Source organism: Myotis daubentonii, chromosome 16 (genome assembly GCF_963259705.1).
Source record: "Myotis daubentonii chromosome 16, mMyoDau2.1, whole genome shotgun sequence".
In the NCBI taxonomy this organism is placed as follows: Eukaryota; Metazoa; Chordata; class Mammalia; order Chiroptera; family Vespertilionidae; genus Myotis; species Myotis daubentonii.
The window spans coordinates 45,689,240-45,706,898 of NC_081855.1; the positions used below are offsets into that span (position 1 = coordinate 45,689,240).

General features: G+C 61.3%; 1 protein-coding gene across 15 annotated transcripts in view; it reads right to left on the minus strand.

The window, feature by feature from the left end:
* The window catches only part of CACNA1G (calcium voltage-gated channel subunit alpha1 G), a 64,531-nt gene that overhangs the window by 19,740 nt on the left and 27,132 nt on the right, over window positions 1-17,659 (minus strand). For 9 of the 15 annotated variants that reach the window (XM_059670602.1, XM_059670598.1, XM_059670592.1 and 6 more), the window contains exons 10-24: window positions 14,674-14,825; window positions 13,719-13,904; window positions 13,522-13,636; window positions 13,285-13,440; window positions 10,404-10,472; window positions 8,834-8,918; window positions 8,550-8,743; window positions 7,282-7,713; window positions 6,312-6,412; window positions 5,971-6,094; window positions 3,929-3,997; window positions 3,654-3,838; window positions 2,675-2,801; window positions 985-1,110; window positions 354-443 (exon numbers count right to left, since the gene is read on the minus strand). In XM_059670602.1, coding sequence (XP_059526585.1) covers window positions 354-443; window positions 985-1,110; window positions 2,675-2,801; window positions 3,654-3,838; window positions 3,929-3,997; window positions 5,971-6,094; window positions 6,312-6,412; window positions 7,282-7,713; window positions 8,550-8,743; window positions 8,834-8,918; window positions 10,404-10,472; window positions 13,285-13,440; window positions 13,522-13,636; window positions 13,719-13,904; window positions 14,674-14,825 — 2,211 coding nt within the window. The remainder of the gene's footprint in view (window positions 1-353; window positions 444-984; window positions 1,111-2,674; window positions 2,802-3,653; window positions 3,839-3,928; window positions 3,998-5,970; window positions 6,095-6,311; window positions 6,413-7,281; window positions 7,714-8,549; window positions 8,744-8,833; window positions 8,919-10,403; window positions 10,473-13,284; window positions 13,441-13,521; window positions 13,637-13,718; window positions 13,905-14,673; window positions 14,826-17,659) is intronic. The other 6 variants (XM_059670606.1, XM_059670603.1, XM_059670594.1 and 3 more) reach the window with 1 other exon arrangement.

The window sequence follows — 17,659 nt, forward strand, 5'->3', positions numbered from 1 at the left end:
CGTCTTTGTTCCTGCTGATTCCGGCTGGGGGAATGCAAGTCCAGGGTTCCCAGATCTTTGGATTTCTCCTGAGCAGGCCCACGTCTGGATTTTCAGGTGCAATTCGCCAATTTTTAAATGCTCACCACTAATTCAAAGTATTTAAACGTGTTGCAAAGCCAGTAAGACATGCCTGGGTTTGGCCCTCAGGCTGCCAGTCACAGCCTCTGCCGTGAGAGGCAATGTCTCTTCGATGGCATTTTCCCAGCCTGCCTTGCCCCCTTTCTCTCTAGTGTTGGCACTTGTCATGCCTGGAGTCGGCCCATGCTGAGTGCCCTCAGCCCCAACATGGGTCCTGCCCGCCTCGAACCTACCTGCTGGTCCACACCCACGGCATCCAGCCCATCGTACATGATGTCCACCCAGCCGTCCTTGGAGGCCAGCACGAACAGGGACATCAGGGCCTAGGGGGAGGGGGAGAAGGAGAGGAGACCATCGGAAATCTAGGATGTGTGGCCAAACCACCCACTACTTGTCCTCAAAGCACCTCCTGGCAGCAGCTTGGGGGACCCCAGCCCCTCCGAGGTCAGGCTGGGGTCACACCCCAGGCCCCTGGAGGGCTCCAAAGCTGGAATGAAACCAGAAGAGCCGTGGGACGTGATCAGGCCCTCTGAACTTCAGAAACCAAAACCGGGGTGGGCCAGGGAAACACACCCGCAAAACCGAGGGAAGTACTTCTTTTTGTACGTCTCCCTGTTTCTGGGAATGCGGAGTGAGAAAAGGAATCGTCTTGACACTGTGCCTGCACCCTGAGACGGAAACATACAGCTCGTCTCACTGCATCCTTCCTGTCGCCTCCAAGGGAGACACCGCTAGGACCTGTTCACCAGCCGAGGAGACAGGCTCTGGCAAGGCCATTGCCCTGCAGGCATCATTAAGCCGGACTTGTGTCCTCTGGGGACTCCTGCCACCACTCCCACCTGCACCTCACAGCCTGGGGCTCACCTGGCCGAGGTTGTCGAAGTTGTACTTGTGCCGGACCCACCGGTAACTGGCTTCGGCACAGTCAGACTTGTTGGTGATGTTCCTGGTGTCCTCACCCTGGCACACGAAGAACTTCCCTTTGAAGAGCTGGACACACATGTACCCGGAGACAGGGAGAAGTGAGCTGAGACCACCGGACGCCCAGAACTCCCAGCCCGCCTCTCCCAGCCACCCTGGGGCCTAACAGCTCTGCGCGCATCCTGGGTGAGCATAGGGGGCTCAGCCCTGGGATCAGCGGAGTCAGGGAACCTCCCCTGAAGGCACCCCTTCCTCTGGGCTCCTCGGAGCAGAGCCCGAGAGTGGGGAGGGAAGGGTGGCTACTGAAAAAAGGGTGAGAGGATGGGAAGAGCCACTCCTACAAAGGGCTGGGGGGCTGGTTCTCCAAGTGGGGTCCCTGGACCAGCATCAGCATCATCTGGGAATGTGCTATAATTACCAATTCTCAGGTCCACCCAGACCCACTGAATCAGACAGTCTGGGAGAGGGGCCAAGTGATCTGGTTTAATGGTGGGGGTGGGCTAGGTGTCATTGACCCCACTTTACAGATGAGGAAAACTGAGGCTCAGAAAAGTAAATTCACTCATTAAGGTTGTATAACCTTATACGACCAGAAAGGGGGCTCAAGCTCAGGTCTGTGTGGCTGGACAGCTCACCCTCACTCCAGAACAGACCAGGCTACGGCTGTGGGTGAGGAAGGGATTTGAAGAACGAGGACCAGGGGGCCTGGGCAGCAGCTCAGGACAGACCTAAATCCCCTGGAAGAGCCCCAGACAGGGCTCAACAATGGCTTCCTCTCCTCCTCCAAGCAGGCTGGGGAGAGAGGGAAGGGAAGGGGCACTGCTCTTGCGGGGAAGCACCACACGGCCTTGGCAACTGTACCTGAGCCGGGTCCCCGGGGCTAGAGAATTCCAGGAAACCGGGAACAGCCCCCTCCCCTCCCCAGGGCAGAGAAGACATCCAGAAAGTCAAAGGAAAGGGGGGGGGACAGGGGTAGCCACTCAGGAGCTCCCCTGCTGCCCCAACCGCCAGCTGTCTACCCTGCAGCTGAAACAGCTGGAGCCAGGGGCTCGGGAAGACAGGGTGGAGGGGCTCCCAGAGGCGCCTGCGGAATCCTATAGGCAGCTCCCGCTCTGTTTCCTCCGAAGCCAAGTTCCCTCCCTGGGCCAGAGGCCAAGTTTCCCCCGCAGCCCCCACTTCCTGCCTCGTCTGGGGTCTGCACCCGCCTGCCTGCCAGCACGCCGCTAACCTGGCCCAGCTGTCTGGGCCCTGGATCCCCAGGCCTGGCCTGCAGCCCGCCCCACTCCAGCAGGGAAGGCAGGGAGGGGATCCCGGAGCAGACCGTGGGCCTGTGCCAGCGTCTGCACTCCGAGTGCAGTGCACGAAGGGGGTGGAACAGCAGCCTGCAGCTGTCACAGGTCAGAGCCTCTCTGAGGCCCTCGTCCCCTTCGGGCCCCCTTCCAGGCTCCCAGCTCTCTGCAAAGTGCCCAGGCGGCCAAGAGGCCCGAGGCCCGAGGCCTGGAGGAAAGCATCCCCGCTCCTTCCTTCCTGGAATAAAGGTGGCGCCAGCTTGGGCCTCGCCATCCAAGGACCCAGAGGAGAGCCACTCCCCAGGCTTCGGCTGACAGCTGCCCCCGCCCCGCCCCCCACACACCTGCACCCCCAGGATGCCGAAAATGATGAAGAAGGCACAGCAGATAACCACGATGTTGCCGATGGGCTTTAGCGAGGACATCAGCGTCTCCACCACCAGCTTCAGGCCCTGTGCCCGGCTGATCACCCTGGGGAGCGAAGGGATGAGGGGGGTTCCCCCAGCTCAGACACTCGCCCGTCCCTTGCCCTGCTGCCCCGCCTCCCGATCTTAGTTCCTTGGTCCCCTGGGCTCAGGTTGAGGGAAGAGGTTGGCTTTCTGGGCTGGCTGGGCAGGGGGTCCTCTTTTCCTGGGACCCCTGCTCCCGGGATGCCCACCCGCCATCTCTCAAAACAGGAAGCCGACGCTCCCGCTCTCATTTCCCCTCCCGGGATGTCAATGACGACCTGGGGGAGCTAGGTGGGGACTCAACTCAAGAAGGGTGTTCCCCAGGGACGCCGTGTGTTGCGAGGACAGGGACATACACTGGTAAGGAGCATGCAGGGGGCGGGCAGGGAGGGAAAGGGGTGTGGCTTGTCACCGCTTGGGAAGCATCACTAGTCAGTCAGTATAGTCCCCATCTGTGTCCCCAGCCACGGGCAGTTCGACTCTGGCCTGGGGATGGGAGGTGACTGCCTCCCTGGGGAGGGTTCCTGAGAGGGTGGGCCCCTGCTACATCTGGAGGGTGGCCCCTGAGAGGGGCATGAAGGTAGAGAAAGCAAGGAAAGGCTTCACCAGGGAGGGCAGAGTGTCCCCCTTGAAGGTACCACCCAGGGCCCTTTGTACTGTGCCCTGCACAGGGCCAGGGGCACAGCCGCTCTGAGCAGTATGTCCTCTAGGGAGTGTCCCTGAGGGAGGTGCCCAAGGACAGGAGCTCCTCAGCCCGCAGTTTCAGCCGAATGACATGACGGCGGGGTTCTCTGTGGGGGTCGCAAGCAGGAAGCCAGGGCAGGCGAGGTTCTCACTCTAGGTGGCCACGAGGAGGCATCCGGCGGGGGCTCACCTGAGCGGGCGCAGGGTCCGCAGCAGCCGCAGCACCCGCAACATGCCCAGGATCTTGGTGCCGCTGTCCGAGACCATGGACACCAGGATGTCGATGATGGAGATGAGCACCAGCAGCCCGTCCAGCACGTTCCAGCTGCTGCGCAGGTACGCCTGCTCCCCGAAGCACCAGCCCAGCGCCACCACCTGGGGATGCCCGCCGCACCACCGTCACCGCCGCCCCCCGGGGCGGCAGCCCGGCCCTCCGCCCCCCAGGAACCCACGCGAGCCCCTCACCTTCACGGTCATCTCCGCCAGGAAGACCACGGTGAAGACGTAATTGGAGAGGGTCAGGAAGATGCGCTCCTGCAAGAGAGAGCAGGCGGGTGTTGCCTATCGGGGCCTCTCCTCGGGCTGAGTCTGCGCGGCATACAGAAACCAGGATTGTTCCAGCATTCAGCTCAGAAAAACGACCCCTCCGCTCCCCAACAAGGCAGAGACGCTCCTCTGCCTCCCCCCTCACACACACACACACACACACACACACACACACACACACACACGCAGTGCTAGGCTCCTGACTCCCTTGCTCCCCTGCCCTGAACAGAACTGCTCCCCTCCCCAGAGTGGCCTGGAGCGGGGGACGATCCCACCACAGTGCTGTCATCTGAGCCCCATCTCTCAGGCCCTATCCCGATTTCTGTCTTAAAACTGGGGCAGGATTTAACTTGATCTCCAGCCCCCCACCCCCATTCTACTCTCCTCCTGCTCCACGGACTCCCTTTCCTGCTGTGTGCCCCAGAAATGGAGCCACAGGGCGAGCTGGGGGCCTGAGGGCGGCTGTGCATGCCCAGGTGCAGGTCTGTGCTGGGCACAGGCTGGGGCAGGAGGGGGAGAAGGCGGCCCAGCCCCTGATCGCTGTGGGCGGATTCCATTGCTGGGAGGCCAAGAGGGGAGCGAAGAGGACCGCAGAGGCAGCAGGCAGAGCTGAGTGTCGGCGAGAGCAGCGGAGAAAGGGGAGAGAGAACATGCATGCGGCAGCTAGAGATGGAGGAGCCGAACGGAGCGGTCGGGGGAGAGATCGGGACCAGTGTAACCAGCGGCCCTTGCCCCACCCCACACAGGCCCAGGGGTGGGAGTCCCCAGTGCTGTGCTCACTCATCCACCTCTTCCTGGGCTGGCCCCTCCATCCCTCAGGGCTCTACCCCCCGCACCCCCGCCTGGCTGGAGCCCACCCTAATGGAAGCCAGAAGCCACCACAGCACTGACATCTGAACAATGGTGAGAGGCAGTGAGGGGGGACGGGGCGCCACCTCCAAGCAAGTGGGCAAGATGCCATGAGAGGCAACTGAGCCGCCCCCACCCACCCCTCTTGGACCACATCATGTCGGGGGAGGGGCTCTGATGCCAGGCTGGGGAGAGAGCTCCCAGAACAGCTGGGAGTACCCCGAAGAGGCTGGCTCCTGGGAGTACGTCCGGATACTCAAGCCTCTGGACCAGGGGTGGGCAAACTTTTTGACTCGAGGGCCACAATGGGTTCTTAAACTGGACCGGAGGGCCGGAACAAAAGCATGGATGGAGTGTTTGTGTGAACTAATATAAATTCAAAGTAAACATCATGACATAAAAGGGTATGGTCTTTTTTTTTTTTAGTTTTGTTCATTTCAAACGGGCCGGATCCGGCCCGCGGGCCGTAGTTTGCCCACGGCTGCTCTGGACTGCCCTTCTGAGAAGGACTGACAGGTTCATGGCCAAGCAGAAGTGACCAGTGTCCCCCGGCCCCCTTAGTGGCCCTGAAAACCTATTTGTTGTGACCTGGCAGGACTATGAGAGCCAAGGCAGCTTCCCTCTCCTGTTCTGCATCCCCCATCCATGCATGGGTCATGGGTCATGGGCCATGGGGTCATAGGTGAAACCGAGACCCTTTGCCAGGAGCAGGGAAAGCAAGACAGCTCTGCCCAGCCAGGACCAGTCTCGCTGTTTGCATCATCCCAACACTCACCGACTCACACAGGGGCCTCACAAGGCTCTGGCTCACGAGAACACGCCGTCTGCAAATAGCCGGGGTGCGACGGAGCTCGCTTTCCACCCCGGTAAGGAGCAGAGCCCACTCCCCCAGCTGGGCTGGCGCATCGCAGAGGGAGACAGAGGCAGGAGGAGAGGGCCAAGGTGCCCATCGCCAGGGTGGGAGTCAGGGGGGCCTAAGGGAGAGTCCTGGCTCCCTCCCTCTGTGTGGTCCTGGGTCTCCTTGCCCACCCTACTGGCTACCCCGGGGCGGGGGGGGGGGCCTGGCACCGAGCAGGCACTCAACAGCCACCACGCGTCGTCCTGGGACTCACAGCGCTGTGCGGGTCGATCTTGGGGCGCTCCATGGCAATGGTGATGCAGTTGAGGAAGATGATGATGAGGACCACGTGGTCGAACATCTTGTGCGTGATGATCCGGTGACACAGGAGGCGGAACCTGCTCCAGGACAGAGGCCAAGGCTGAGCGGGAGGCAGGGCAGGGCAGCGTGAGAGGCATCGCCCGAGGCCCTCCCCCTCCTGGGCCCTCCCAGCCCGAGGCCCCTCTCTCACACACTCCCACGTCTGGGGACACTGCTCACATCTCTGGGGTGACGGCACAGGATACTCTCCCGTGAGGAGAGGCTGGGGTACAGGTCAGGGGACCCCCTGCTCACCTTGACTGAGGAGGGAAGATGTAGGCAGACCAAGAGTCTCGCTCTCGGCAGCAGGCAGGGAGCCGGGCTCGGATCCACGCTCTCATCCGCTCCCCTTTGCTCTGGGGAGGATCACAGGGGTGAGAGCAGGGCCAGGCCTCCGAGTCCCCGACCCCTCGTTCTTTTGTAGCAGCTCCACGGCCCCCACTCCTTGCCTCCCTTCCCCCAGCCGCGTTTCTTCCCGCATTCCTGAAACCGCCTTCCCACCTCCCTCTAAGGCCCTTTTGTCCCCTGAGTATCCCTCGTCCTTCATCTCCCCCCTCCGCCCTTGCCCAAGCTCTCCACCTTTTCCCATCTCTGCCTCCAGCTCAGCCCTCGCCTGCCCTTCCTCCTTCCCTCTCCTCTGGGCTTGGAAGTGCATCAATTATCAAACACTGTACCCGTCACAGCTGTCTGCTCAAAGACACACCTGGGATGAGGGGACCCTGGCCCCTTCTCCTCATGTGATAACTGGGAGGTCCTGTGCCCCATCCCAGGGCTAAAGGTGGTGGCTGGGGACTGGGGGAGGGGGTAATGGGTAAGGATGGGTGTGAAGTCGAGGCTGTGATGAGGTCCAGATGAGACAGGGGGACAGGAGAGGGCGTCAGTTTGGCGAGATGAGTGATGGGTCTTTCTGAGTCACAGGGGGAGGACCATGAAAGATTCATACACATCTGTCCAAAACCATTCATATCCACCAAGGACCGCAGACACACAGCCCCAGGGGTGATGAGGATCTGGGGCTCAGCGAGGCCAGGAGAGGGAATAAGGGGGGTGTTTGAAGCTCAGCCTCCGGGGCCGGCACCCTGATATCCCTTGGGTGTGATGGTAAACTTCCTGAATGCCATAGAGCTGGGAGGGGCTGTCCACCCCTGCCCCAGGCCAGGCATAGCTCCTCTCACTCAAGGTCGGGGATGAGTGGGTGCAGTCACTGTGCCCACAGGGGCCTCACCAAGTTGCCCTCGTCATCGCCATCATCTCCATCCAGTGGGGGGTCGTCGGGGTGCAGGGCCCGGGCCAGGCGCCCCGAGGCCGACTTGCCATTGCAGCCCTGGTGCTCAGAGGTGGAGCTGCGGCCGCTGGCTGTGCGGTGCAGCCCGGGCACCTGCAGCGTGTCTGGCAGGTCAAAGGAGCTCTTAGCCTCCCGCTCCAGGGAGCCCCTGTGGCGACGGTCGCTGCCTGCTGGGCTGGCCCGCTCCTCCTCTGAGCTCTCCTCTTCGTCCTGGCTCTCCTGGCCCTCGCCCGACAACAGGGACCTCCGCTCCCCACTCGGGCTCCTCCGCTTCAGGCTGGGGGCCCGGCCCAGGCTGTTGCGGCTGGAGCGCCTGCTGGCCCAGCTGCTTGCTGCGCTCCAGGGGCTGTGCGGAGAGCTCCGGGCACTCGGCTGGGGATGAGCAGAGGAGAGGGTGGCCTCAGCCAGAGTCACGTGGCCCTGCATCCCCCACAGACACCCCATCTCCTGTGAGCCTCCTAGCATCACACCAGGTGCGGAGGCAGGATGGGCAGGAGCCTGGTGTCGGATGCCTGGATCCAGGTCCAGGCTTATTCCAACCGGCTGTGTGACCGTGGCCAAGTTACTGACCCTCTCTGTACCTCAGCTCCTCACCTGTAAGCTAGATGGGACACGGGCACCTATTCCACATTCAGTTGGTGAGAGAAGCCTGATACCAGCTGGTGGCAGTACAAAGCACTGGTCAGAGCGTCGGCCCTGACACCGGCCTCCTGGACTAACATGCTGGTTCCATCACCTACTGGCCTCGGAGCTTCCCACAAATCACTTGGGCAACCTGAGACGCAGGTCCCCAATAGGGAGAGTAACAGCACCTACCTCATAAGGTTGCTATGAGGGTTCAACGTGTCTAGGACACTATGAGCAGCATCTGGAATCAGTGACCAGCTGGGGTTTGCTACTATTACGATAAGGTTTTAAGGAGGTAGGGACTACCCCCCGCCAATCCCCACCACCACACACACACACACACACACACTTTACAAGGAGGCTCAGAGGTTGAGCCTCACTCAGTTCAGGAACAGAAGCAGCAGGATTTGAACCCAAGGCCATGGCTCCACCACATGCCTGCATTACCAGCCCTGATCGACCTCCCGGGGCTCGTCCACCCATGGCTCGGGGGTATCTGCTCAGGCCTGCCCACCTCCATCCTCTCTCCCTTCCTGATGTCCTCACATCTCCCACCGTCGGGCATCCACAGGCACCCCTACCGGTGACTTCATCTCGTGGGCTGCCCCGGGCTCCGCCGACCCGCTGCTGCTGGTGCGGCGGGAGGCAGGGCCCAGCGCCTCAGCCAGGCCGGTGCTGGAGCTCTTGGGCAGCGACATGGGCGTGGCGGCCGTGTGGATGATGAGAGGGGGCAACAGGCTCCTCTGAAGCTCCGGGTGCTCTCCCAGGGACACCACTGCGGGGGAGAGATGGGGAGACCCTCAGTCCACTCAAAGCTGGGCCAGGGCCAGGGGCTGCCCCCACCCCCCTCGGAACAGATACTCACAGGCCAAGCGCTTCTTCCTGTCCCCATCACCATCCAGGCTGGGGGAGAAGAAATCAGGCTCTGACTCGGACTTGGTGGCATCTCCCTAGGGGAGGGGAGCAGCGGGCCGTTAGGGAGCTGGCCCAGCAGGGGTCAGTGGGCTGGACGGAGGTCTCCCTGTCTTCACACGCACACACTACATAGAGGCCACGGGGACCAGCAACCACGGCACGAGACATGCACTGGCATCAACCAGACCACCCAGGCTTGGGGCCCGGGGCTCCCCAGGGTCCCTAACACCTGTGCCTCCCACCAGCCACACCTCAGAGAAGGCCACTGTTAGCCCCAGAGCCCGCAGCACAACCAGCCTGGCTGGGACTGGCTCCAAGAATGGCCGAGGGGAGAGAGGATAGCTGGGTGGGTGGTGGCATGGGCCAGGGGAAGCCGGGGACCTGAGTGGTCACTAGAGCCTCAGTTCCAAAGGCCACCTGCACCCCCTGCCTCCCCTCCCTGGCTGCCCGCCCCGAGGACCCCAGAAGGAAATTGAAAGGCCCCAGACAGAGCGGCTCAGCCCAAGGACGCCACTTGGGTCCCCCTGCTTCTCCCTACACCCTACCCAAGCTCCCACCCCTCCCCTGGCCCCATTTTTTACCTCTCTCTCTGTCTCTGGGACAGTTTTTTCTTCCTTCTTAGCAGGTCAGTAGGTTCCCCAGTAATTACACACTTCTCCTTAAGAAGTTATTAAAAAATACTTGATTGCTACTTTTGATAAGGACATAAATATTGCGTAATTGGCATCTCAGGGGATCATTTTCATTAACTCCGTTTGCGTCCCTAACAGAGCTTTTAATTATCAAGTGGGATCTCCAGGGGGCTGCTCGGGATGTGCAGCTCTGTGGGTCCTGCGGGAACCCTGACTTTGCCCTGAATCCGGGTGCCGGTGCAGGAAACAGCAGGGCACAGGCTCAGCGCTGGGGCCAGAGGAGGAATATGTCCCCCCCAACACCTGCTGGACCTCCTGGGAGGGCGGGGGGCCAGAGACTGGGAAGTGGATTGAAAACTCTGGCACATTCTGGCAAGAGCCATCCCTATCCCCTCATCCTCCAAAGACATGTCCTGAGCTGAGGCAGCTAGTGGGGTCTCCAACAGGGGCTCAGGGCAAGGGGGGAGCGAGAGAGACGGGGGGAGCACGGTCTGGGCCCCGGATGGGACTCCACTGAGGCCCGGCGACTGGGACCCCCGGGGGCCCTCTGCGTCGGCACGCACACGCGGTGCACCACACACGTGCACCACACACGTGCACACAGAGGATTCTAAGTCCCTTCCTTCTCCCTCCATCCGCCGGTCTGTCGGGGGCGGAACACGCCCTTTGCGGGTGGATGGGGGCAGAGGCAAGGAGGCTCCTCTCCTCCATGTCCTCAAGGGGGAAGGGACTTAAAATCGAAGCCAGCCTCACGACACCACTGACCACCACGGCGACCACAGGTTGCACAGGAGCTGAGCGTGAACACGAGCACAGAGACATGGAGGCGGAGTGGAGGGGGCACGGGGCACGGGGCGGGGGCATGCCGACTCAGGATCGCGTACCTACCCCCTGGGAGTCGACAGGCAGCTGAATACAGCTTAACTGTCCACTCGCATCTTCCCGTTTGCTGATTTCCTACAGGGAGAGGGGGAGGCAGGGGACGGGCGCTGGTCACAGGCGCTCAGGCTTTCAAACATCAGCAGTGTCCAAAGAGGAGGGAGAGAAGGAGCGATGCAAACCCGACAGCAGGGGACGTGAGACACGGGGGTGGGAGGAGAAAGGGGAGAGAGCGGCCTTCCAGGATTCAGCCACAGGCTCCAGGGCCAGACGAATCTGAAGGGTGAGGAAGGAGGCCACGAAGATGGGGACAAGGGCAGGAAAGGCGATCAAGCCCCGGGTGGTTCTAACAGCAGCCGCCATTCGCCGGGTGTGCCAGGCATCGCGGGCCGGCTTCATGAACACTAGCTTGCTTCCTCGCCAGGCGGGGAGCAGGTGCTGCCAGAGCAATCTTAGAGGAGGCACCCCAGGTCTGGAAAGACTGTGCCCGTCATACAGAGAGTCAGAGGTGCCTCGGGGCCTCGCACCTAAGACTCTAGCTCCCCCTTCCTGGCTGGGAGGCAGCAGGCTGAGGGAATGGGCAAGAGCGGGGGGGGGGGGGGGGGGGAGGAGTGGGTGGAAGTCAGAGGCTGGGGAGGAGACCAGGTCAGGATTGAGAACAGGCCTCTAACTCCCATCCCTTCTGCCTTCGTCCCTCCCCATCAGAACGGCTCCTGCTGCTCCAACGGGGATGGGATGTGACAAGGAACACCGGGGTGACAGCTATGATGTTGTTTAATATCAATTAATGGCCTCACACAGGGCCTGCTGCCTGTTCATTTAATTAAGTGTGTGGATGATAAATATACAGGGGTTCAGGGCACTGCCCCCTGCAAGTCAGGAAATCTACAGCCAGCCGGCTCCGGCCCCTGGCGGCGTGGCAAGGCCAGCAGGGGGCCACTCTCGAGGCTCCTGCTAATGACATCCAAAGAAATGAAGGCAGCCACTTCCTCCACGAGGTGGGCTGCCTCACATGCCATCACAGCGGCAAGAACCAGACTCCCCTGCCAGATTGTGGGGCTCCCAGAGCCACCGGGGCAGCCCCCTGAAACTCGGTACAGGAGGAGGCAGGCGTCTCTGGAGGCATGCAGGTCGCCGGCATGGAGCGCCCCCCCTGCACCCAGGTGCTGGCTCACGTGCAGGACAGCGAGCAGCTGGCCCAGCCCCCCCGCAGGCCCTCCACGGCCATGCCACTGCCCACCCATGGGGTGGGTGTTGGCGCTGCAATCCTGTCTCCATCCCGCCCAGCCCCGAAGCAGCAGGCCCTGCCGGAGACCCTCCCAGGAGTCACTTGTCCTCTGAAGGTGGAGGAGGCTGTGGCCCCAGGTCCTGGCTGGCCCCTTAGGCTGAGGCAGGCCCACGGCCACGAGCAGGGCCAGAGTGACCAGGCCAGGCCCGAGGGCCAGGCTGCTCTCTTCCCACACACAGACGTAGCTGCTGCCTAGCAACCCGGCCGGCTCAGCGGCACTCGATTTAACAAGGTGTTCGCTGGAAAAGGCCGCGGTGGGAGGGGCTGTCTGCGCTGGGCACCGCCAGGACTGCCCAGGTGGCTATTGGCCAGTTGACGGAAGCAGAACAGGCTTGGGGTGCTTTCCAGTTCCCCCCGCATAGTTCCACAGCAATTATTCTAGGGGAATCTTGGCTGTCAGGAGCTGTGGCCTGGGAGGGGCTGAAGGACCGTGTCCCCACGCTGCTCCTCCTCCCACAGGCCAAGAGCCGTGGCCGAGAATGGTGGGTCTCCACAGAGACCCCGGCTTTTGTGGGAGCACGGTGGCACCCCTTCACCCTTCACGCCCCAGGGAACCACCCAGTCAGTGTCCTGCTGCAGGGAAAGCACCAATGTCTCTCCCTCCTGCAAGAGGCCGGGCCGTCACCAAGGCAGGGCTCCGCCAGCGGCCCTCACTCACCCAGCAGGCGGAGAGGCGATAATGGGGAGCTACGGAGCTACAGGGGGCGCCGGCGAAGGCCAGTGAGGGACAGATGCCCCCGCACCCCACCAGCCTGGCCCTCGGGGAGCAGCCCTCCCTCGCAAGGCTGGGAAAAAGGCGGAAAATAGATTTTTGTTTTTCCACCGTGTGCCGGGTATTTATAGAGCAGGCCGCAGCGGGAGTTTCCATCCGGGTCACCCACAGAGAACTGGACCGAGCGCTCCTCCACACCCAACCTGGAGCGTTTCTAGGTTGGGTCAACCTCCCCGGTGCACGGCACCGGGCTGGGCCTGGAGCGGGCAGAGGGGCAGGGCGGAAGGAGAGGAGGAGGGTGCAGCCTTTCGGGCAGAGGCTGTGCCCCGGCCCGGCACGGGCGGGATCAATGTAAGTCAATATTAATTGATGACGCTGCCTGTGACGGAGGTGATGGAGCCGGGGCTGGAAATAGGACGCTCATCTCTGCCATCCCCGCAGCTAATTGGGCTCATTTCTCACCCTGGGCAGCTCGGCCCTGCCCGGGCCCTGGTGGCATCTTCATCATCTCGGCCAGAGCTCAGATGACTTGCACACAAGCTTCCCCCCACCCCTCAGCTCAGATGGGTCCCCCCAGATGTCCCCGAGAGCACCTGTACTCAGGGATCCAGGTGCCCTGTGTGCTGACACTTGTCTAGCTTTCTGAGGAAGGGTTTAGCCGACTTTGAAGGGGAAGCCCACTGGGCAGCTAACCTGGGGTCCCAAAGACACCCCCCAACATGCACCCCATTTCCTGAGTACCAAGAGGCTTCCTGAGACCCGGCGCCTCCCACCCTTAGTCACCCCCACCTAATCTGAAGGGTGCTTCCTGCAGAACCTGCCAGGCCCCCAAAGGTCAGGCTGGGCGGCCGATTCCTCCTGGAAATGGACCGTTGCGGGCAGGGGGTTACCTCCGCCTGGAAGCCCTCCACCAGAATGGCGACAAGCAGGTTAAAGAGCACGTAGTTGCCAAAGGTCATGAGGGCAATGAAGTAAAGGGCAGCCCAGGACGACGTGGAGGCCATTCCGTTGTAGAGCACCTTGTTCCAGTCCTCCTGGGTCAGGATCTGTGGGCAGAGGGCGGGAGTCAGGGCATTGGCCAGGGTCACCTCACCACCCCTGCCCACCCTGTCCTGCTGCCCTCGCACCTGAAAGACGGTGACGATGGCCCAGAGCAGGGAGTCAAAATTCTTCCGGTCCGGCAGCGTGTCCCCGTCCCGCTCGGATGCAAATTTGCAGCCGAAGAGATGCATGCCCAGGATGCTGCAGACACGGGAGCCACGGGATGGGCTCAGCCCCAGCAGCCCCGCCCCCGAGGCCCCTCCCCGCGGGCACCCGCCCTCACCTGAAGATGAAGATGAAGAGCATGAGCAGCATGCAGAAGGTGGCCACGTTGTCCATGGTCTTCATGAGCACCACGAGCTGCCGCTGCAGCGCCGGCAGGAAGCGCACCAGCTTCAGCACCCGCATCAGGCGGAAGGTCCGCAGCACCGACAGGCCGCCCCCCTGCTGGCCCACGATCTCCCACACACTGCAAGGGGGTGGGGGCGGGGAGCCTGAGCCTGCGGCAGGCCCACCCCCCGCCTGCCCCTCCCTTTACGAAGGGCCGGCAGCCCCCGGGGGCCTGGACTGGCTAGCACAGCCCTCGGGCCGCCAAGATGCCAAGGATCTGGGGGACAGCTCCTGCCCTCTCCACCCTCCCGGCCAGGCCAAAGATCGCACGGCCTGGCAGTGGACAGCCCTCTCCCTCAATCGGCCAATGCAACAGCATCCAGTTATGGAATATTCGCTTTGTTCTCTTCAAATGAAATCTAAAGCCAGTTCCAAAAAGCCATAAAGCAGTTCTCCTGGCTCCTGGCTGGAGGGGACGGAGCACTTTCCCGAGGTGTTGGAAACCCTGAAGCAAGCGGTCGATCGGCGTCTGAGATGGTTTCCAAGCACTTTGCAAGCAGGGATGGCTGGCCGGGCCTCAGGCCTCCTCCAACTCCTCTCCAAGGCCAACCCCCCAGTCCTCACCCCACCCCCCCGGGCCTGCGTGGGGGTGAGGACAAGAAGTAGAAGTGGGGAGAGGAGACCGCAGCGGGGCTTGGCCAAAGGAGATGTGAGGCCGAGACCCTCCTGAGCAGGGTAGGACCGAGGGACAGGGTGGAGTGGAGCAGGGGGGGCACAGCGAGTCCCCACCTGGGGGCGCGGCAGGGCCTGTGGGTCAGTGGGACCCCTGGAAGAGGCTGCGTGGCCCCTCGCCCCAAGCCGCCCCATGGACGCTCTTCAGGCGAGAGGCAGTGCAGGGGCGGTCGTACCTGATGACAACAATGACGCCGTCGAAGATGTTGTAGGGGTTCTTGATGTAGCCAAAGGGGCCGTACACGAGCAGCTTCAGCAGCATCTCCAGGGCGAAGAGGCTGGTGAAGACGATGTTGCTGATTTCCAGGGCGTTGGTGAGCTCCTCGGGCTGCAGGGCAGGGCGGGCGTGAAGCAGCCGTGGCTTGTCCCTGAGCCCCTCACCCCAGTCCCCCCAAACACGGGACCACAGGGAGAGGAGGAGCAGGAACAGAAAGCCAGGGGTTCTGGATGCTCAGGCTTATGGGGAACACCCTCCCCCGAAGGGTCCCCCCACCATTCCCAGCTCTGGGTCTCAGATCCTGGGGCCTGCCCTGTGGGCTCTGCCCACCTCCTGCTGGCAGCTCTGAGACCCATCGGTCCTGTGCTGCCAGGTCAGCCCAGCGAGCCCAGGCCAGTGGCGCAATGATGCTGGCCCGTGCCACGAGATGACTGCCAAGGCCTCACACGCATACCAGTCACACAGCCACCGGCAAAGGCACACGTGCTCCACAATTACTCTGTGGACTTGGCAGCCTCCTCTCGGACATCTACTGGCTACCCTGCTTCCTTCCAGACAACGCACCAACAAACGTCACGCACAAACACGCATACGCACACCAACGTGCTGATACACAGAAGGGAACCCCCAAGAAGGGTTGTCACAGAGAAGGAGGCTCCGGAAGCCGCTACCGGAGACTAGAACACCTCGGTTCCTTCTGTCCACTCACTGTGTGACCTTCAGGAATGAGGACCAAGGACACACCCCAAAGAGGCGATCAGAACTAAGGACAAACCATCTCATCTGCTTCTCCAGCTCACTAGTCACCGCCCTCCCTTCCTCCTCTTTTCAATATTAAGTGCTGACTGCATGCCTAGAACTGCACCGGGTACAAAAGGGGCTGCACAAACATGCCAGCCCTGCCCTCTGCTCCCGGGAGCTCAGCAGCTGGCTGGAAGCAAGGTGTACGCACACAGCACAGCTGAATGACCGCCAGAGGCCCGAGATGCTTCCGTGACAAACTACATGACCCAGACGGTAAATCCGGGAGCTCGGGGACAGAAGGTGAGGGAAGGACACGCCGGGAAAGCCTTCGTCAGCAGCCAGCATTGGACATGAACTCTGAATGGTGAGTGGGGTCTCTCCAAGCAGAGCGGAGGGAAGGCACCACAGGTCCAGCACAAGAAACGAGCCCTGTGCCTGGCCGGTGTGGCTCAGTGGTTGAGCATCAACCTATGAACCAGGAGGTCACGGTTCAATTCCCAGTCAGGGCGCATGCCCGGGTTGTGGGCTCGATCCCCCATGGGAGGCGTGCAGGAGGCAGTCAATCAATGATTCTCTCTCATCATTGATGTTTCTATCTTTCTCTCTTTCTCCCTTCCTCTCTGAAGTCAATAAAAATATTTTTAAAAAAAAAAAAGAGAGAGAGAAAGGGAGGGGTGTGGCTGAGCTGGCGGTCCGGGTGGAGATGATTGGTTCAGCAGAGCCCACTGCCCATCGGTGGGGTGTTTGACCATTCAAAAGCCCAAGCTCCATGGCAGCCACTCAAGGATAATAAATAAATAAGCAGGTGAAGCCCCTAGTCCTTCAGACACCATACCCTGTTAACCTGGCTGCCTCATCTGGCCGGCTGTCCAGGTAGGTCACCCAAGCCTGGAGCCAGGCCCTGGACGCCACCACATGGATCCTCCCGGCCCCAACCCGTGTGACCAGCCTGGGTGGAAGTGGGGAGAATTGGGAGGAAAGGCCTCTGACTGCCAGGTGAGGCGCGTCTGGAGGTCCGTGGCTGCTCAGGAAGAGAGAAGCTCTCAACTGGGCATGCGTCCTTTCCAAAGGCAGGCCTGGGGGGCAGAGCCAGGGTCAGCAGGCAGGGCCGAGAGCCAGCTGCCCAGAGAGTGAGTGGCTGTCACAGGGGCCGGTGTGGCACGGAGCCCGTGGCTCCGGTAGATCTGAATCGAGTCTTTTCTCCCCAGACGGCGTGTTGGGGCAGGAGAGGGCACCGCCACCTGACCTAGTGAACGGGTCACAGAGAGACAGGACCTTTGTCCACCGGCTGTGAGCGCGGAGCAGGTGGTGGGGAGGGGCTTATGTCAGGACAGAGAAAGCCCAGGGCGCAGAGCCCTCCTGAGAGAGTGGATCCCCCACTCTGTGCTCCCAAGCCCAGTCTCCCCGGAAGCTGTGATCGGCGAGCCTGCCTCCCTGTCACGCTGCCACCTGCCCAGTTGTTCGCTCTGGGATCGGATAAAGAAGGGGCGCATAGACCACGCAGGCGCGATATTTTGCGGGTCCCCAGGCTCGTGCCTCTCACCTCATGCCATCCACACAACAGCAGTCACACCGGGGGTTTAGAGATGAACAAAAGAAGTCAAGAAGACGGTGAATGACAGGTTCAAAGTCACAGGGCGGGGGGGAGAACGAGGGAGGGCGCCCAACCCACCTCACTCTGACTCCAATAAATACCAAGTAGGACCAAACCCAACGTGGTGACAGCGACAGGCCCGTGAATCAGCTACCCGGATGGACTGAATAGACTATGTACCTTCTAATGAACATAAAATTACATTTCACATGAACTTAGATGCATGAATGAAGAACAAGTTGAGCCCAGGCAGGGTGGCTCAGTGGTTGAACGTCAACCTATGAACCAGGAGGTCACAGTTGGATTCCCCATCAGGGCACATGCGGGCTGGGTCCCAGTGTGGGGCGTGCAGGAGGCAGCCGATCAATGATTCTCTCTCATCACTGATGTTTCTCTCTCTCTCTCCCTTCCTCTCTGAAATCAATAGAAATATATTTTAAAAAAAGAACAAGTTGACTTGAAAACGTAACTGAAGTACACCATGTACATAGAGCAAATACATTACACCTCAACAATAAAAATGAATACAACTTTTTTAAGTAGCTGAACGCCCTGTAGTCTTTGTTATCGTGTATTTACTCCGTCAGTGAGCCCTAAAAGTACAACT